Source organism: Amblyraja radiata, chromosome 14 (genome assembly GCF_010909765.2).
Source record: "Amblyraja radiata isolate CabotCenter1 chromosome 14, sAmbRad1.1.pri, whole genome shotgun sequence".
NCBI lineage: Eukaryota > Metazoa > Chordata > Chondrichthyes > Rajiformes > Rajidae > Amblyraja > Amblyraja radiata.
Genome location: NC_045969.1, coordinates 27,954,335 through 27,975,936, shown reverse-complemented (window position 1 = coordinate 27,975,936; position 21,602 = coordinate 27,954,335). Strand labels below are relative to the sequence as shown.

At 40.5% G+C, this 21,602-nt stretch overlaps 1 protein-coding gene across 1 annotated transcript in view; it reads right to left on the bottom strand.

Annotated features, from left to right (window-relative positions):
* The window catches only part of vwa8 (von Willebrand factor A domain containing 8), a 200,185-nt gene that overhangs the window by 85,231 nt on the left and 93,352 nt on the right, over window positions 1-21,602 (bottom strand). The window contains exons 16-21 of the mRNA XM_033032907.1: window positions 19,901-19,978; window positions 18,605-18,720; window positions 14,617-14,714; window positions 14,426-14,532; window positions 11,037-11,108; window positions 7,375-7,451 (exon numbers count right to left, since the gene is read on the bottom strand). Of these exons, the coding sequence (XP_032888798.1) occupies window positions 7,375-7,451; window positions 11,037-11,108; window positions 14,426-14,532; window positions 14,617-14,714; window positions 18,605-18,720; window positions 19,901-19,978 (548 nt within the window). The remainder of the gene's footprint in view (window positions 1-7,374; window positions 7,452-11,036; window positions 11,109-14,425; window positions 14,533-14,616; window positions 14,715-18,604; window positions 18,721-19,900; window positions 19,979-21,602) is intronic.

The window sequence follows — 21,602 nt, the reverse complement described above, 5'->3', positions numbered from 1 at the left end:
GCACGTCAGGCTTGCTTAGGTACATTTAGTCTTAGCCTCAGTAGAGACGCTGGGTATCTAGAGCTTCTTCCCGGCAGCCCAATCTTGGCACTGGTGGTCTCAGGTTTGTCCCAATGGCCCAGTCTTCTTCGAACCTGTGAAAGGGGAATACGGCTGGCAGGAGGGCACCCCACTTTTATTCCCTTTCACTTCCTTCTTCTTTCTCTTCTCCCCTCTGGCTGGAATGCCTGGGTTTTATCGGGTGTAGGCTGACGAGGTTCACGTGGCCAAACCAATATCAGCTAATTGGACCCAGCTGTTAGCAGTGATGCTGGGGATTGGCCTCTCCTGGCCTGTCAGCCAGTGACACGGACCAGAGTGGCCTCTGAGGGAGGGGGCGCTGTCACACCTGATACAGTGGTTGGAGAACCTCCTGGAGTGTCAAGTTAGGAGGAAGAGTTTTCTCCTCGATGCCTGGTATGGGATAAATGAACACTGGTACCCTGGTGACCATTGTGTAACGCAAGTATTTTTTCCCACTTGCTGCTAAGTCAATGATGACAGTTCAAATTGTACTTTCTGATATATAACTAGATCGGAAACGAGAGGAAACAAATAGATGAAATGTACGTGTATTTTAAATAGACATTTGATCAGCTATCGACTAATGATGTATATATGAAATAAGAACTCGTGATTGTGCGAAGGATTGCTAACAGGGCAGGGAGCAGTGTAATAAATAGATTATTTTCAGGTTGGTGAACTCTTACTAAGAGAGGGTGTTATGTTTGAGCATTGCGCTTTTGGTGATTGAATATTGAGACAGCATCTGATGGATACAAGGACAAAATGGAATGTTTACGTTTTCTCAGGAAGCAAACTTGGTGAGAAAATGTGCAGTGTGAAGAATGTAAGAGTTTGCAGAAACAATATAGACAGATTAAATTGAGTGAAAAGATGCAGGTGAGATCTAAAAAAATGTGAGGTTAATCACTTTTGCACAAGTAGAGCAATACACCAAGCTTTGCTTACTGAGAACAAAGCACATATCGGCTTCTACATGGAGCTCTTGACGCATTATTACTTAACATACAGCAGGTTAACACACAACTACAACTGATAATTGGGAAGGCCACATGGTTTATTGACTTTAGTTCTGGTGTAAATAAGTAACTGCTTTTGAAATGGTACAGGGCTTTAGTGAGGGAAGTTAGTAGTTTCGATCTCTGTACCTATTGGAAGAAAAACTTAAAAAGGATGTTACCTTCCACCGTAGCAACCGTCACACACAACAGATAATCCTCCGACATTTTCGCCACCTCCAACGGGATCCCACCACTGGCCACATCTTCCCATCTCCTCCCCTGTCGGCTTTCCGCTGAGACCTCTCCCTCCGTAACTCCCTGGTCAATTCTTCCCTTCCCACCCAAACCACCCCTCACCCCGGGTACTTTCCCTTGCAACCGCAGGAAACGCTACACTTGTCGCTTTACCTCCCCCCTTGACTCCATCCAAGGACCTAAGCCGTCTTTCCAGGTTCACCTGCACCTTCTCCAACCTCATCTATTGCATCCGCTGATCTACACCAAGCGGATCATGAGACCAAGAGTAGGCTTGGCGATCGCTTCACCCAACACCTCCTCTCAGTTCGCAATAACCAACCTGATCTCCTGGTGGCTCAGCACTTCAATTCCCCCTCCCATTCCGAATCTGACCTGGGCCTCCTCCATGGCCAGAGTGTCCCACCATAAATTGAAGAAGCAGCACCTTATATTTCGCTTGGGTAGTTTACACCCCTGCAGTATGAACATTGACTTCTCCAATTTCAGGTAGTCCTTGCTTTCTCCCTCTTTCCCCTCCCCTTCCCTTCCCAGCTCTCCCAGAGCCCACTGTCTCCGCCTCTTCCTTTTTTCTTCCCGACCCCCCATCCCCTTCTTCCCGCCCACCCCCATCCAATCAGTCTGAAGAAGGGTCTCGACCCGAAAAGTCACCCATTCCTTCGCTCCATAGATGCTGCCTCAACCGCTGAGTTTCTCCAGTATATTTGTCTACCTTCGATTGTTCCATCATCTGCACTTCTTTCTTAATCATATTCCACTTTGGTAGCTTACAACTTAACGGTATGAACATTGAGTTTTTTCAATTTTGGGTAACTTCTAAGAAGCCCCCACCCCCCACCCCTTTTCACCCCCACTCTGTGCCCCATCTGCAATCCCACCTATTTCTTTCCTCTCCCATCGTGCCCCTTAGCTACTTTCCTCCCTGTGGCTTCACAATTCGCAACTCTTCAATGCTGTTCACACCTTCTGCTTTTATCTCTGGCCATCTGTCAATCAAAAACCTCTCTTGCGGGTACTGTGTCCATCTATTAGCTGCCACACATTGTCCAGCCTTTCCCCTCTTCCAGCTTTCTTATTCCCCACTACAATCAGTCTGAAGAAGGGTCTCAATGCAAAATGTCACCTATCCATGTTCTCCAGAGATATTGCCTGACCTGCTGAGCTACTCCAGAACATTGTGTCCTTTTGTGTATTAATCAGCATCTGCAGTTCCTTGTTTTATACTATCAGAAATATTGCCTTGCATATTGGGTAAAGATAAAATAGCTCTATTTCAGCATCCCAGGAAATGATTAAACCTCAACCAATCAAAATATTTAGAAGAGATTCATTAGCCATTAGTTCACCATCCTTGTTATACATAATTGTACAACAATACATAATTGTAACAGGTACTTCATCTCGCAATATTTAAGAAAGAACTGCAGATGCTGGAAAAATCAAAGGTAGACAAAAATGCTGGAGGAACTCAGCGGGTGAGGCAGCATCTATGGAGAGAAGGAATAGGCGACGTTTCAGGTCGAACCTTCTTCAGATTGATGTCGGGGGGGGCGGGAAAAAGAAAGGAAGAGGCGGAGAAAGTAGGCTTGTGGGAGAGCTGGGAAGGGGGAGGGAAAGGAGGGATAAAGCAAGGACTATCTGAAATTAGAGAAGTCTCGCAATAAATCACGTTAGGGCATTCTGTAGGGCAATACATCAACATATTTTTTGCTTTCACTAATTTAAGATTCCAAAAGCCATTTATTGGAGATTTTTTTGTTCTAGTCTTTTCTGTTCCATCTCATGATTCTTCATTCTCTGGGAGGTAGGCTAGTCAGGCAAAACCAGCATGTTTCAGAAATAACTTCAGTGGGAATGCAGATAATGCTCTTAGATATTTTTAGAAGCACAGCTGCACTGCAGGTGTCCCAGTTCCACTCTTCAACCTTGAATGTGGCAATAAAAAGTTCCGCTTCACCCACAGCATGATTTAAAAATATCCTACAATTGGAAGCCAGTAAACTTGTAGTCATTAAAAATCTTACTCATCATATGTTAAGTTTAAAAAGTACAGTCAAATCTGAATTTAGCTCCAAAAACCAGAACTGAACAATCAAACTTGCAAAGACACAAAAAGCTGGAGTAACTCAGCTGCATCTCTGGAGAGAAGGAATGGTTGATGTTTCGGGTGGAGACCCTTCTTCAGATAATTGCACAAAACTAATCAGAAAACCTTCCAGACCAAATGTTTAATGTAGTGTATTCAAAGTAGGGGCAGATCAGAGTAGAATCCTTTTTGACCACATACTGCCGATGATGAAAATGCTTATAAATATTTCATCTTGTACAAGGTGAAAGGTAACTTTGATTTATATTGAAACAAATGGTTATGAGCTCTGAAATATTCTTGGATTCTAAGGTTATGATGTTCTAGGCAATCAAGTGAGATCAAGAATTGTATTGCAATTATATATTAACTCCCCTGCCATTGAGCACCATGGCCATGATCATGTTATAGTGCATTTTCCAAGACAGGAAGAAAAAAGACTATGAAGAAGGGGAAACAAGAGCTGCAGGAGAGAGAGGGTGGTGAGTAAGGGAGAGGAAGGGAGAAGTGAAAACAGAAGGTAAAGTGAGATTTCAGGGTGAAGGGGAGAGGGAGAAAGAGAAGTGGACAGAAGAGGGTTGTGGGTTGGAGGGGGAGCAGATGCTAGGGCAGGATGGGAAGGGTAAACAAGGGTAGGAGGGGTGGGGAAAGGGAGGGCAGGAGGGGAGGGGAATTGAGAGTAGGAAGAGTGAAGGAAAGAGGGAGAGAGGCGGAGGTTAGAGCCGGAAGGAGAGGGGTAGAGAGGGAAGTGCGGGTGGATGATTGCAAGGGCAGAAAAGGGAGAGGGGTTAGAGGAAGCAAGAGCAGGAGGGTTGGGGAATGAGGTTGGGAGGGAGGGAGGGGGGTGCAGTATGGGGGGAGCAAATGCAGGGAGGAAATGGGGAAATGGGGAGAAGGTGGAATAATTGATTTCACCAGAGGCTAATAGTAACTCACTGAGATTGCATCAAATCTAACAGGCTGTTAACAGTCAGAATCTTCTGTAACCAAAAATATCTTAGCCAACATGTAATATTGTGGTAGTTGCAATTCCCTGATTTATTATCTATAGCTAGTAATAATCCACTGATCCCGATACTGAAACTAGCACCGGGATGCCCTTGTTTTCACTGAGTTGGGACCTCCAGGCAATTTCACTTCTATTTGGTTCAGTTTCTCCTGATGTTGGCTGCTCTGGAAAGGTATATCAATCTGTGTCCAGCTATATTTGTACACTAAGCTCAGTTCAACAGAAAGTTAATTTCTATGCTGTTCCTTAAGTTCTTTTTCACCTTTAGATAGAAATTGCAGCATTTGCCACCCTGTTGCCTTTATTGTTGTTGCTCCTCTCTCCTTTAATCCAGTCTGGTTTTTTTCAAACTCTTTTCATATTTCCTTTTAAATAACGTTCTAGTTAACAGCTGCTGCTGGAAGAGCATTCCACAGTCTAACAGCCGAGAGCGAGGATGCCATCATGGCTAAATCTATGCTGCATACAATGTGTTCAGCCTGTTCCTTGGCACAGAACACAGCAATGAAATTGAATGGAGAATCCAGTTCCCTTGATGGTGTTGACTTCAATAGTTGTATTCTATTGTACAAAGTGCAACTTTCTTTCTCATCTTATGGCAGTTTTGGTAACTTTGAGAGGTTTTAGAGCCACTATATGGCAGCTAATGTTTGGTCATATGTAAGGCCATAAACCTGAATCAATACTCCACAGATATTACTTGACCTGCTGAGGATTTCCATCTTTTGACATTTTTTAGAATTGCTTTACTGATAGCTTTATTAACCTGTCCTATCACCTTCAAATATTTGTGTACAATTAATTTCAATGGTCCCATTTGGAGTAACTCCTGCAAAAAATGTACCACTTCATTTTGTATTCTTTCTCAATGTTTGCAATGAATTGCTTCTGTCCTATGTTTGGCTGTTTTTTTTCTATGTTACACCGATTAAACCAACCAATATAGCAAAACTCCGGTTAACACCCCAACCACTTTTAATTCACTTTTTTTCCACATATCTGGTGGGAAAATTACACCGCAGTGTAATTAATTTTGCCGCAAAACAGGAACATTTAAAGAGAACATGGGGAAATGGGCCCTGTTGGGTTTAAACGGAACGTGAGAAATGGGCCCCTGTGTTTAAAAGGAGTGATGAAAACATCAGCCGGTGATCCAGATGCTGAATGTTTGGGATTTCCAACCCACCAGATAGCAAGATAGAATCACAATGATAGAGTAACTCAGCGGGACAGGCAGCATCTCTGGAGAGAAGGAATGGGTGATGTTTCGGGTCGAGACCCTTCTTCAGACTGATTCACTCTGCCACCACCACCAGATAGCAAATTGCATCGACGGCATCTCTATTACCTCATCAAATAAATCAATTAGGTTCTACATAACCTAACTGATATTGCAGAAAGGAAATGTATTCTGATAGAAGAATCAAAAATTAACGTTCAGTGCCTCCAAACTTAATCTTATCATTAAGAATTCACAAAGGCAACTTCTTTTTAACAGGCTTAAGTTTTCAGCTGCAATCTGGTCTATAAAGTGGAATCTGTCCTGCAGCAGCTGTGGCTAACATGGACCCATAGATCACACATTGTGACATCCAGTGTATCATCTGCCTGTGATCAATTTTATCTGTATTTTGTCAGTGCCTTGGAATGGAAGTATCCAGCAGACTTCAAATTTTAATACTGGATGCTAAAATTAGCCACCTTTTTTAACAGCACTGAAATTGCCTCCTGCAGCTGTAATGGACACAAAAAGAAATATCAAGATTTATTGAAGTCCTCCCACATGTATATTAAAATTTACATACACTGTTAGCTTGGATTCAGTCTATATATGGCACACTGTAAGATTGTGTTCAGCTTATAAGGCACATTGTTTGGCTGAATTTACAGCATTAAGTGGATGGTAATTCTGAATTTACAGAGTACAATGCAGCAAGATAGCTTTTCCACCAGCTCCCCCCCAATACTTCTGCCATCAAGAAAGTAAACAGCAGCAACACAATGCAAATACCATCTTCTCCTTGATGCATTCTCATTTGAATTTATCATTACTCCCTCACTACTGCAATCAAAATTCTACAATTCCGCACTTAACTCCAAATGTTACGGAACTAAAGGATTATAGGCTTGCAAAGTTAAGCTCCACCACCAGTTTCCGAAGATACTAGCCTTGATAACATTGTTCAAATCCACGCAATAATATGTTGCGTGGATATCCAGCATAGTATCTGTATTGCTTATGCTACTATCTGCCAAAAGGAACAAATCAATAACTGATCTTTTACTCATACCAAATACATTCTTAGGTTAAACAATCAATTTCACAGCCAGAGTATGATAAAAGTGGTGCATTTTTAATGGTAGTGTCTCAGGGTTTGTACGAGGTAAGATGAACGTCCAGTGTATTTTTATGTGGTGTGATACGCAAATCGCAGGCATGGTTTCATTTTCTAAGAAAGACCGTTCTTCCCCTCCATTTTCCTTTAGGTATTCAGGACAGACCATCTTAAAGACCAGATAATCTATCTATTGATTGTAAATTATTGGCCAGGACATCAAAGGGAACTCCCTTGTAAGACATTTAACATCTGACCTTACAGATACTGTAAATCAAGGTCCCAGACATTAAAATATCCATAGCACTATTTTTTTAAGAGGAGTGTTTTAACTAATTCAAACAAAATCAGCACAACTGTTTATTTCACTGCTGTTGGTGGGACCTCGCTTTGTGAAAACTGTCTGTCATGTTACTTGCATAGGATTTCTTGTGTACACTTCAAGAGTAACCTCATTGTGCGCGAAACATGAGAGTTATCAAAAGGAGTATATAATGCATTTTGTATCATATAATTGGTAAGTACAAAGTACAGTTCAAGGGCTATTCTGAACAAAGCGGTGGCATTAGGTGTTGTCAGCAAAATGCACACAACTTGTAACTGAAACTTTCCTGTCAGTGTTACCTGTGAAGCTGTAAATATTCCCTGGGTCTGTTCAAAAGATGCAAGAAATGGTCAACAATCTTGTTCTTGCCCACACCCTATAAATAAAAAAAGATATATATATTGTCAAGTAATAACTGCCAAGAAATTTTATTGTCTCATTTATTATTGAATACAGACCAATGTAGTATTGAGTCCAGTTTTAGTTGGCTGTGTTGGTGGGGGGGGGGGGGCTGCTGAATAATAGATCTCAAGACTCGAAGAGGGTCAGAATTTTGCTGTTGAATCAACATTCAAATAATGAGTCATTTGACATGGGGTTTGTAGGTCAGGCCATCAACAAGGAGACTGATTGGATGGAGGAATTGAAGGTGGTGTTGAGATCGGATCACTGTGTGAGAGAAGAGCTGAAGGGAAATTGTTTGGTTAAGGCCCTTAGATTTCAGTTTGAGGAAGTTTGGCCAGTATGGTTTGGGGAACTGGGAGTTTGGTCCGAATCCAGTGCCACACCATGCAGACCTTGTTGTCTTAAGAATGCCAAACAATAGTCAATCCTGGGACAAGTTGAACCAACTTCCCCACAGTGCACCTAAAGGAGGCCTGAATTAATTTGACGTGGAAATCGTCAGTGCAAATGTGCCTTTCACTAATCAGTTTCGTTTATTGTCACGTGTACTGAGGTACAGTGCAAAGCATACCGAGGTACAGTGAAAAGCTGTACAAGTTTGTTATAAGTACATTTCTGTACTTGTGCTATTCTGCCAAAGCAAGGCAAGATTTTTAATGACACTTAAAGTAGAAAAGACTGAATTGGTTGCATTATAGTGATCGCTTTCACTACTTCATCATAATTTGATTTATGTCAATAATTTAACTAATGAATTGTTTCAAATTTAACCCGAACCCTCTAAGCCACAGTTCATTACCAATGTTAATTTGTGTGCTCAGAGAGGGGAAGGTGCAAATTAACATGAACTACTGCAGCTGTTTCCATGAAAATATTCTGATTTTAAATGAAACATTCACAGTTGGTGCAAGAGAGACTTCCATTTGATTAGTGCAGCTACACTTCATGCCTTTTGTCTCATACCAGCTCAAACCAATTGCAAGCCACAAGTATCTTGGACTGAAGCTCGCTAAAGTTCAAATGCATGTACATTTTCTTTGAAAGAAATACTTGCTAATGAGGCAGAACATTACTGGGAGAAATTCTTCTTTATACCAGCCACTTCTGCAATCTTAATGACATACAAATCATTAAAATGAAATGGATTTTCTCAGGAAAATTATGCCTGGTGCTTTGATTTTTAATGCTTGGTTCAGCACAAATCTGGGAAGAGCACAACTGGTGCACTTCTTTCATTCATCAATGTAATCAACCAAATGCAAGCCAATCAACAAAGCTCTAACATTTGCAATATTTTCGGAATAAGTGTAGATCTGGCCTTTTCTTTACAGAGTGGAAATAGTTGTGTGCAAGGATAGCCGGAATAAGTGTTTTAAAGATAATTTTGTATTCCTACAGCTTTTTTTGTCTTACTTTCTCCAGCCAATTAAGAAGATCTGAGATGCAGTCACTGTTGCAGTAAATACTGTTGCAGTAAAGCCTTGAATATGATTTGCATGAAGGCTGAAGTGAGATTCACAACTTTTCAGATTTTGAAAGAGGAAAAACAGCAGGTTAGAGGGATTTAGAAAAAATTGAATGGCACAATGGGATTTTGATTCTTGAGATGTTCCATCACAAGGAAGTGTTCAGATCATAATTAAAAAAAATATTTAACAAATGTTTAAAGCAATAATATAAAAGCATACAGTGTTAACTGGGATCCTAGTAAGTATCTCCATTTGAACATCAGCTGTGTGGGAGGGTTTCAACTTTGCAGGCCAACCTATCATATATATCCTCTAGCCAACATAATTGGAACAGATTATTGATGCTTATGGAATCTTGGTGTGTAAAAAATGGATGGTGTGTTTCTTACATTACGCCAGAGACTTTGTACTTGAACGTACTTCATTCACTGTAAACTATTTCAGGATGTTCTGAGCTGACAAAAGGCACCATGGAAGCAATTTCTTCCCTTCCTGAATTTTCAATTTCCATTCTTGTTGCGACTATACAACCATCAACAGAAACTTAGATCTACCAAGCACATCTCTGGGGATGAGGAGGGCATATTCTGTTACTGCACACAGAAAGTCCAAGAGGTGAACCCACCTCTCATACGGTTTGGTCAGGTCAGGTAGGGCCAGGCCAATACTTTATCCTTGTAGGTTTGACTTTGTGTCAACCAGTAACAGTTGTGTTAGACGAGGTATGATCAGCAATGTGCAGAGATTAAAAATGGGATCAGTGTAAATAGGTGCTTGACGGTCAGTGCAGAATCAGTGGGCCAACAGTTTGGTTTCTGTGCTGTGTAACCTCGTCTCTCTGCCACAGTCAACGAGGGACTCGCTCCGAGATGTGAGAGAGATTTTCAGATGTTGATTTCACGTTTCACCAGGCGACAGTGGCAGGGTGTGATGCTGGGTCATAGAGTGGGTGGGAAATGTCTTCTGTGACCTCTGGGTTCTCAGGTGTGAATAAATTCCATTGAAAACAGAGGAGAATAGAACTTTTTGGAGGAACGATTCTCCGGAATTCCCTGTGGAGGTATTGTGGAGGCTGGGTCACTGGAGGTATTTAAAGAGGAAGTTGATAAATATTTGAAAGATTGGGGTATTGTGAGTTATGACGAAATGGCACAGCCAAGGATTCGAAGGCAGGGGCAGATTAGCCATGATCATATTGTACAGCGGGACAGGTTTTAGAGACTGAGTGGCCAACTCCTGCTTTCTTGATTTCTAATGAGTCACAGGAAAATACATCCAGGAGCTGGGTTCTTGGAAATGATGAGCAGAATGATCTCCTGACAGAAAGACATAGTTAAAAAAATGTTGAGTTTTAATGCTATTCATAGCTGCCAATTCTTGCCTTGCAGAATTGACGCTGTTGGATGCATTGATATGTCAGTGATAATCCATTTTTCTTTCAATAAATGAATTTCAAAAACTAATATTACTGATGCATGGTGCCCATGTTCCTCAATATCTTTTATGAGTTACAGAAATGAGTTATGAAAATTGCAGGTTTCATTAGAGAGGCAAGACTCTTGAAGGTGCAAGTTTCACACTCTATAACTGACCTGTCACTTTACATGTGTTGTGTGTTTGAAACATGACCTGGTCAGTACGGCCTGATGCTCTTTGAATACAAAATATTTTAGGGTTTTCCTGCATACTTGAAACAATTAGAAATCTTCTCTAGATAAGCTGAGACAGCTGCGCGGAATTAATGGGCAGTTAGAATGCTTCTTCCAATAGGGGATATGATAAATCAATGTGGGTGGAAAGTTCTTATTGTTTATTTGAAATTAAATAGATTTTTCCCCCCCAATTTTGAAGGATATGTGGAATGAGTAGGAGAATGTGCGGCTGATATGGAGACACCAGGCACAGACTCAAGTGTTTTGTTCCCACACTGCAACCCCAGCTTTGAAGGGCAACTTTGAAGATTTAATTATGTTCATTGGAAAATATAGTTGTTCTTTTATTTAAAAGGTCACCTATTTAATGTTCTCAGTCCTAAGGTTTTTCTTGGCGTGGAGAGAATACAATTAACTGGAAATGTATTCCTTTACCTGATTTCCAATCAAAAGAAGATGTTCACCAAGCACAAAGTCTTTGAGCAAATCTTCCATCACCTGCATGTGCTGAAGAGAAAGCAGAAAATAAAGAATTTTAATGTAAAATCCATGAGGGTAACTATTATCAGCTCATCATTTCCACAATAACATCAGGCATGTGTGCTGAGGTTGTTGGGCAATGTGCGATGGCCATTAAGGGATACAGATCAATGGCAGGTGAAAGAATGAAACAATTAAATCCACTTATGATCTCAATGAACGAATGGGCTGAATAGCTTAATGTTATTTCATAATTACTAGGTTATGTCCAACACAATATTCTGCCAGTAGACACAAAATGCTGGAGTAACTCAGCGGGACAGGCAGTATCTCTGGAAAGAAGGATGGGTCACGTTTTGGGTTGAGACCCTTCTTCAGACTGAGAAGAGTCTTCAAACTTTTGTGTCTACCTTTGATTTAAACCAGCATCTGCAGTTCTTTCCTACACAATAATCTGCCTCTACATTACATCTATGGGGTTTTCACTTTAAGGTTGCAAGGACAAACTTAAATGTACAAATCCTTTAGACAAATATTAAGTATGAAAATTGTCAGATATGTTAATTTCTGGCCTGTCTTTCTAAATTAAAATACTAATTCCCTTTTTCACACTTTGAAGTAGAATAAACACACATGTAATTATATGGACCGTGGATGTAAATCTTCCATGCCATTCCATTTCTTAAGTAGGGGAGAACAGAATCAAGTATTTCCTCAGTGAAAGGAATCACGGAGTAATTATGCAAATGATTGCCTTAAGGAATAAAATAAATCACATTTTTTCACCAATAAATCGCTAGGATTCAAAAGCCACAAAATGTTGAATGGCGAAGCTGAGGAGGGCTGACAGAGTGAAATGTTGTCAGGCAAGTCCCTTTAGTTACGGCAAGTAGAGCAGAATGTGCTCCCCCTCCCTCCTTACTGGCTCCTAGAATGAAATGCATTCTTAGTAGAACAGCCTGAGCAGACTGATGAAAACCAGACAGACTCCAGCAAGATGCTTGTCATTAAGCTGCTTGAGCTTTGGTAATATGCACTAAGAAGCTCTTCATAAAGATATTACATGTTGCCCATTGAGTCAGGTGGGTGTACGTGCAGCTTGGAGAATATTCCTAAACTTAGGTGGACGAATCGTGCCAAGATAATGGCACAGACCAATTTAATCCCCATGTAAATTATCAATCAATTAAAACCCAATATCAGCACTGAATTAGTCACAATTGATGGGGTTTGAGGCTGTAATAAAATCTTGATCTACAAATCGCGCAAGGAATCATCAAATTCCTTGATTGAAAAGCAGCCTCTTAATTACTAGATATCTACATCACTAATCAATGACACCTCTTAAATTTGATAAAGCAATTTGATAAATTTGTTGATCAATCAACAAGAATTAAATTAACCAGTTGGAACACAATTGGGATCTAAGGACATATGCAACAACAGTAACACAGTAATCATGGGAAGATGTTAATTCATCTATGGACTATTGAAGTCAAATTAGCAGTGATAAGATCGAGGAGGAATTATGAAGTGAGTGTTTTTAGATTGATTGTGGAGGAACCAACCAAGGAAAAGGCTATTTTAGATCTTGTACTAAAAACACATCAGGAATCATGTTTCTTCCATGTCTCACTGGAGAAATTATTGACAGTGTTAAATCAAGTGTCTTATAAAAGGGCCAGAAACAGCAGTGAACTTCAGGATTGAAAGTATTTGAGAACTCAGCAAGGAAGGACCAAGGAATTATGAAAAACTGTAATGGTGCCTTTAGCGACAGGGAACAGAAAAACATTCGTAAGAGCCATGGAGCTGTACAGCAAGGAGTGGTATTTTGAAAGAGATGGTAGTAGACTTAGTGGATCCACTGGTCCGCAGATAGATTATTTGCAAAAAAAATCCTTTAAGGTACAAAAACACAACAGGAACCATTGTTCTTCCATGTCTCACTGGAGAAATTAGTGACAGCTTTAAATCAATGAACTATGTAACAAAGAACATCTAAAAAAGAACAGTTGTCCTGTTCTAATTCTTACATTATTTATTTGAACACCTTCATTATAATTAGTCTGTTAATTTAAAAGAAACAAGGCTGGAAATTGATCAGAAGAGCTTCAGAGTTTCAGGTCATGGGAAGTGATAATTGCAGTTCCACTTGTTTTATCACGTTATACAGTTACTCAACAAGGGACTGTGCATCACTGGGCTTCAGTATGAAGATTGGTGAAACAATTATCTGAGGCATAGTACTTTGATGATTTGGTGTCACTAATAGTGCCAGCGTTCACACAGTATGTTAATTTCTACAGATATACTGTATGTAGACATTGCACGTGAACACAGCAAATGTCCTCATCAGCCATTCTGTAATTATTCTAAAATGCTCAAAATTGTGAAAATCGTGCTACTGTGTATTTCAGTCATATTTAAAATGAAGGTAAGCACAGGCAAGCATAAACAGGACCAGCAATCTGGCATTTGACCTCTCGAGCCCATTATGCCATTTATCAAAATCACGGCTCATTTCTCTCTGCCGCATTTTCCAGAAATCTCAATATCTATCACTTGATTTCCTTAATTTCCAAAAGTTTGTCCATCGCTATTGTAAATGAATTCAATGACTATGCCTGTATGCAGTCAGATCCAGACAACATTCAGGCATGAAATCAGGTCCGCCAAGTCCTGTTACAATTTTTCGTTGCTCTTAACTCCCCTTCCTGTGGTGACTTTTCTGTCCTGTGCCTCCTCCATTGCTAGAATGAGTCCACAGGCGTACTGGAGTAACAGTATCTGATAATTCTGCTTGAGTTTTTTTCCGAGATCTTCGGTTTCCTCCCACACCCCAAAGACATGCAGGCTTGTAGGTTAATTGGTTTGGTAGAAATGTAAAATTGTCTCCAGTGTGTAGGATAGTGTTAATATGCAGGGATCGCTGGTCAGTGTAGACTCAGTGGGCCGAAGGGCTTGTTTCCATGCTGTATCTCTAAACTAAACCAAAATTCGATAATCATAAATTCCCTTTATCTTACTCTCTCTTCATCTTAAATAATTTATGCTCCATCTTGCATTTGCCTGAAGATAAAAATGTTTCTCTGCCCTATCTTTTGAGCTTTAGTGGCAGCTCACAGGTTGCCACTTTAATCTCTGAACCAGACGGTTGTGGGTTTAAATGCCAGTCTGTGGCTTGGGCACAAAATCCATGCTGTTGCATCAGTGCAGAATTGATGGAGCGCAGCAGTGCAGCCTGCGGAATAAAACGTTAAACCTTGGCAGCTTAACTGTAAACATTGAAGTCTTTATTCGCATTTCATGATGTCAAATGGATTAATGGAAATCAAGATTACCTGAGTGTTTTCATAAAAGAGAACATCTGGTACTTTCATCTTTTCTTCAGGATTGTGCAATGGAACAGAAACTTTTCCAATTGTAAGGATCCCGGACTTTATTTCACCTGTGATTTCAGACAGACCACAGATTTAATGTGCAATAACAAGCCACAGACAGGGTCATGCAGGGATAATGAACTTGAACTCACATCTGACATCTGTTCCTTGCTGCTCAATATCAGTTGCTTCAATCCCAGAATCCTTCAGATTCTTCTGTAAGGCTGATCGGGCAAGGCTTGGCAAAAACCTGGAGAAATATGTTCATATTAACCTCAACTGATTACTACTTACATACTGCTGAAAGGCTCCCCCTTTCTACACAGCAAACTGCTGGGATGTCCAAAGTAACAATTAGAGTGAATTTGCACACATGATTTCACATCGTTTCAAGGAGCTTCCCTTAAGAACATGAACTATAAACAATAAACCTTGTCGCTAAGTAACGCATACAGTAAAACTCTGTTAACAAACAATCTACTGGAGAAACTCAGCAGGTCAAGCAGCATCTATGGGTGGAAAAGAACGGTTGGCGTTTTGGGACAAAATCTCGCATCAGATTGTATGGTGTTCTAGATTTCAGATTTGCAGTCCCTTGCGTCTCCAAAACTCTGTTAACATTGCATGCTTGGAACATTGGTGATGCCAGACAGGTAGATTTGCTGGACTATTGAATGTCATTTCCTATTAACATCCCAACATACTTTTAACACAGCAATGTAATGTAAATGAAAGTAGTCATGTTTAGTATTTTGTTACATATCCTTTGCATGCAATGACTGCCTGAATTCTGTGATTCATGGACATCACCACTTGCTGGGTGTCTTCTCTGGGGATGCTCTGCCAGGCCTGTATTGCAGCCATCTTTAGCTTATGCTTGTTTTGGGGTCCCCTTCCGCTTTCTCTTCAGCACATAAAAGGCATGCTCAATTGGGTTCAGATCGGGTGATTGAATTGACCATTGAAAAACTCCTTGCTTTAGCAGTATGTTTGGGATCATTGTCTTACTGTAGAATGAACCACCGGCCAATGGGTTTTAAGGCATTTGTTTGAACTTGAGAAGATAGGATGTGTCTATACACTTCAGAATTCATTTTGTTACTACCATCAGCAGTTGTATCATCAATGAAGATAAGTGAGCCAGTTCCCAGGCCATAACACCCCCACCACCATGTTTCACAGATGAGGCGCAACTTTCATCATTGTTCAACTTCTGTCAAGGAGAAGCTATACTTCACCCTCATTGGACCTCATTTGGACTATGCAGTTGCAGCATGGGACCCATACACAAATAAAAACATTTCTTCCATCGAACATGTCCAAAGACAGGCAGCTCGATTTGTTACTAACACCTATGGGAGAGAAGCGAGCGTCACCAAACTTCTGAATTCTCTGGGGTGGAACCCTCTCCAAGACAGACGTGGAGCTCACCGTTTGACCTGTTTTTACAAAATGTTAAATGGTCAGCTCGACATAGACTACAAGACCTACACCAAACCCAAACCCAAACCAATTAGGAGCAGACGAGGGCATTCGATCCAATTTGTGATCCCAGCTACAAAGACAGATGTATACAGCAATTCGTTCTTCCCCCGCACAATTAAAGCATGGAATAATCTCCACCCAACTATAGTTACCCAACCAGATGCAACTAAATTTAAAGTAGCTCTTTCTTCCCAATAACCCTTTCTGGCCTAAGCCCTCCCTTCACCACCTCCAGTTTAAATTCCATTTGGAATATTTTGGAGGACCAAGAAACCAAGAAGAACAAGAACCAAGGTGGTATGCTTTCGATCTTGGGCAGTTACTTCTCTCCTCCATACTTTGCTCTTGCCATCACTCTGATAAAAGTTAATCTTCGTCTCATCTGTCCACAACCTTTTTCCAGAACTGTGGTTGCTCTTTTAAGTACTTTTTGGCAAACTGTAACCTTGCCATCCTAGTTTTGCGGCTAACCAGTGGTTTGCATCTTGCAGTGTAGCCTCTGTATTTCTGAGGTCTTCTGCAGACAGTGGTCATTGATAAATCCACACCTGACTCCTGAAGAGTGTTTTTGATCTGTTGGACAGGTATTGGGGGATTTTTCTTTATTATAAAGAGAATTCTTCTGTCATCAGCTGTGGAGGTCTTCTTTAGCCTGCCAGTCCCTTTGCAATTATTAAGCTCACCAGTGCTCTCTTTCTTCTTAATGATGTTCCAAACAGTTGATTTTGGTAAGCTTAAGGTTTGGCTGATTGTCTCTAACAGTTTTATTCTTGTTTCTCAGTCTCATAAAGGTTTCTTTGGCGCAGCTTTGGTTGTCGTGTTGATAAACAGCAATAAAAGTTTCCAAAAGTGATGGACAGACAAGAGGAAATGCTGAGCTCTCTTATACCTGCATTAAGGAGGCAATTAAACACACCTGAACATTTACAAATACCCGTGAAGCCATGTGTCACAAACATTATGGTGCCCAGAAATGGGGGGGGACTATGTATAAACACAGCTGTAATTTTAACATGGTGAAACCAAAATGTATAAAAATGGCCTTTAATAAAATCTGACAAAGTGCACTTTAACCACATGTGAGTATTTCTACTATGAATCTCAAATTGTGGAATGCGGAGACAAATAAATAAATAATGGATCTTTATCCCAAACATTATGGAGGGCACTGTACAGTAAGGCTACAAACTTAGTACTGGGACTAGTTGAGATAAGTCCTTGGTGGTCAGCAAGGACGTGGCAGGCCAAAGGCGTACGATCCAAAGGCGTTTCTGTGGCGTACGACCCAATGCCTTCATGGCATACATGCATGACATATTCTTATGCATTTCAGAAACTCTTATTATGGAATCTCCCTGCTGTACATCACATAACAGTTAAAGCCAAATGAATACTTAACTGGGAACTGTGATAGTTGATGCATACAAAAGATTTCCATGAGTAACTGTGCAAAGTACTATTGATACAGAGTCATTATATATCATAACAAGTACAGGTACTGTTATGGATTAAGGAGTATGGATCAGGTCGGCAGCAAAATTGTTTGATCAACAGTAACTACATGCAAAATAGCTAGATAATCTCTATTTTACTGAGGTTGATTGGGGGACCATATGATAACATAAAATAAAATTAAATGATTACAGATACTGATCATTTCAAATGAAAAACTCAGCAGGTCAGACAGTATTTGTGCAGAGAGAGAAACAGAAATAACCTTTCAGGTCAGAGACCCTTCAGAACTGGGAAACAAATAAAAAAGGTAATTTAAAGTTGCCGAGAAGGTGCTGGCAAGGATGGATTGGACAAAGGGAACACCTGACAAAAGGTCAAAGAATAAATGAGAGAGATAATGCTTCTTTGCCTGTGTTGTGCGTTGCTAATAGTAGGACTGTGACATACGCCCAATAGGTCAGACATCTTCGAAAGAGTATAATGAGTTTCATGTCTTCCTTGGTCTATGATTTCATCTGTAACACTTTTTCAGTGATTGCTTCTACTAAAACAGCCAGAGTAGAGCTTGAACTCATACTCTGACTTCGAGCCATGCATTACACGAATTAGAATGATTATATTCTTAGGTAGAAGAATATTTCCTCAAGAAATTATACCTTTAAGGCATATTTCCTGTTGGAGGTGAGGAGAGTTGGGTCGGAGGGAGGGGATTATGGGGATGGGGCAGCAAGAGAAGTGATTCCAAAGCTGAAGAATTCCCATAGTCTTAAATCCATAAGTTTACAAATATACCGTAACGATAATAAATACTTCCGCGTATTTCTTTTAACATTACTTCCAAAATTAATAATATTTTGAACATATAAATAAACACAACCTTGCCAGTACCTTGAGAGCACTATACGTGGGACATTGAGCATCATAGCACACATAAAATGGATATAATCTGATGTTCTTTTTGTTTTATAGTTCATAAACTGAGTGGGGGAGACTTCTTCCCTTGTATGCAATTCTCTATCTACCACTCAGTATTTCTCCAGCATGATGCCCTCGCCCCATTCCCACTCCTGGCTGTGAAAACAAATACCCGCCCATCAAATCATTCCAGAATCTGAAAATTAGGGATCTTGAGAAGTATGAGATAATGACTTTTAAGGTGGTTCAACAGTAAAAAGCAAACAGAGCAATTTGGCAAACTACCTGGAGAGGCAGGCTTTATTTACAGCATGGAAGAGGCTCTCGTCTGGATAATGTGCAAGCCGGTTGCAGATGCGGAGTAACTGTCTTGTGGAAAGTGATGAAGCCAGAGATTTTGCCTAAAAGGATTAAAACAAAATCTAGCAACAGCAAAAGCGATATTAACGGAACATAGAATAGTACAGCACAGGAACGAGCCTTTCGGCCCACAATGTTTGTGCCGAGCATGACTTTTCTTAATCCGACATGTCAATTACATTTTATAGACCCTTCTCGCCCTTTAAATCGCCCTTTTGGATCCTTCCCTACTCGTTCTTTTATTCCTCATAGGTTCCTGCCTATACCACCTTAAACCTGACATACACTACCTTTTTCTTTCTGACCATGTTTCCAACCTCCTTGATCCCTTATCTTATCGCTCCTCTTTACTGGAACATGCTAATCCTACATTTTGATCAGATGGCCTTTAAATGACTCCCACATGTCCTCTGTGGACTTTCCCCAATAACAACTGATCCCAATTTATTCTCCTTAGCTTCTGCCTAATGACATTGTAATCTGCCTTGCCCTAATTAAGTACCTTACCCCAACATCCAGACCTGTCCTTTTTCAAAACAATCTTAACAGTTATGCCATAAGGAAAAAATGAAAATGTCTAAGATTATGCATTACAGTGGAATTTAATTACAATTCATTCTAAATACAGATACATTCATTTGCTTAACATTGCACAACTTATTTTAGGATGAAAATAATAATGAATTCCCTTCCCCAATAGTTGTATTTGATGAAGTTTGTTTGAAGTATTGTACTGCAAATTATCTACAACATTAACTGTTTTCCTGTTCAATTTACCAACAGAAAATCTGGCGGTACAGTGGTACAGCTGGTAGAATTTCTGCCTCACAGCAGCAGAGACCCGGTTTCAATCCTGACCTCGAGTGCTGAGTGTGTGAATTTGCACATTCTACCTGTGACTGTGTGGGCTTCCTCCGAGTGCTCTAGTTTCCTCCCACATCCAAAATACATGCAGATTTGCAGATTAATTGGCCTCTGTAAAATTGCCTCTAGATTTGCCCCTGAGTTACCACTGCATTTTGTGTCTATCTTTTACTCATTACCCTTCTCTGGCATTGCAGTCAGATTCTGAATTAACCTCACTGGAAACTGTATGAGAGCCACACGCTTAAAGTATTCACTAGAAGGACATGCACCCACAGCTGTATTATTAAGTTGTTCAATTCTCTGTCATACACAGCTTCTCTTAGACAAGTCACTTTATGGTAATATTCAACTTACTGTTGGATCGCTGCTCTGTCGAAGTCTATGTGTAAAGTGCAACAATTGTGAGACAGCATCTTTCGGAACATGTGGAATCTGCAAGAACAATATACTATGCGTATTAACTATTGGAACTGGTTGGAAAAAATAACCAAGCATATTTCACTGTCTCTTCAGTTTAAGGCACAAAGAACAAAGTATAATACAATATAATGTAGGAAACACAACAAATAGATTGCACATTGCCAGGTTCCACAAACAACAATGAGCTGGTTACCAGATAATTTGTTTTTAGATGCTACCTGAAGGATCAATATTGGCCAGAATACCACTAGGATCATTTGCTTCTTTTCAGATAATAGCTTCATACTTCATTCTTTGTCATTTCTATCACTTGAATTCAGGGCTCTACAGGCCAGTGAGCCTGATGTCAGTGGTGGGCAAGTTGTTGAAGGGGATTCTTAGCGGCAGGGCCTATCACATTCGGATAGGCATGGACTGCTTAGCGATAGTCAGCATGGCTTTGTGCGTGGAAATTGTGGCATACTTATTAGTATCGTGGCAGACTGGTATGGAAGGCTAGATCGGAACTAGACAACTGGATTCAAAATTGACTTGGTGGAAGGAGTCAAAGGGTAGTTGTGGAGGGCTGTTTTTCTGATAGAAGGCCTGTGAACAGTTGAGTGCCTGGGTCCACTGCTGTTTGCTATCTACAGTAATGATTTGGATGACAATGCAGTTAACGTAGTTAGTAAATTTGACGATGACACCAACATTGGTGGTATAGTAAACAGTGAGGAAGAATATCTAAGTTTACAACAAGATCTAGATCAAATGGGAAGGTCAGCCAATGAATGGCAAATTGAATTTAACTGACAAGTGTGCAGTCTGGCACTTTGCTTTGTCAAACCAAGGCAGGACTTACACAGTAAAAACTAAAGAATGTTGCAGAACAGACAGATCTGGGAGTACAGGTGCATGGTTCTGTAAAGGTGGCACATCAGGTGGACAGAGTGGTGAAGAAGGTGTTTGGCATGCTTGCCTTCATGGGAAGGATATTGTGTACAAAGGTTATGACATCATGACACAGCTGTACAGTCATTGAGACCACACTTGGAGGTGTGTGTGCAGTTCTGGTAATCCAGCTCTAGGAAGAATATCATTAAGTTGGAAAAGGTGCAGAAAAAAATCACCTGGATATTGCCTAGGTTTGCAGGCTTAAGTTATAGGGAGAGGGACTTTTTCTTTGGAGCATAGGAGGCTGAGAGGTGACCTTATTGAGGTGTGTAAGATCATGAGGGGTTTGGATAAAGTGAGTGCTTGCAGTCTTTTCCCAGAGTAGAGAATTCTAAAACTAGAGGGCATTGGCATTAGGTGAATGCAGAGAGATTTAAGAGGGACCTCAGGGAAAACCTTTTCACTCAGTGAACTGTATATGGAATGAGCTGAACCTGTACTGTGCTGTACGGCTATAAGACTCTATGACTCATTGGAGCCGCTGGATATTTTCTATCAGTATTTTTCTGTAGCTGAGAAACTGTTGACACACAGTGACTGCTTAGATTTACAATCTTGCTGACTGCAGATGTTTTACAAATGTTTTGGGGAATACGCCCATACATCAAGTTCTAACGCATTAAAAGAGCAAGCTGGCTAAATCAAATTTGAAATATTAGTTTTACAATTCCATTTGAGCAAGATCAAAAGCTAGCCTGCCAAA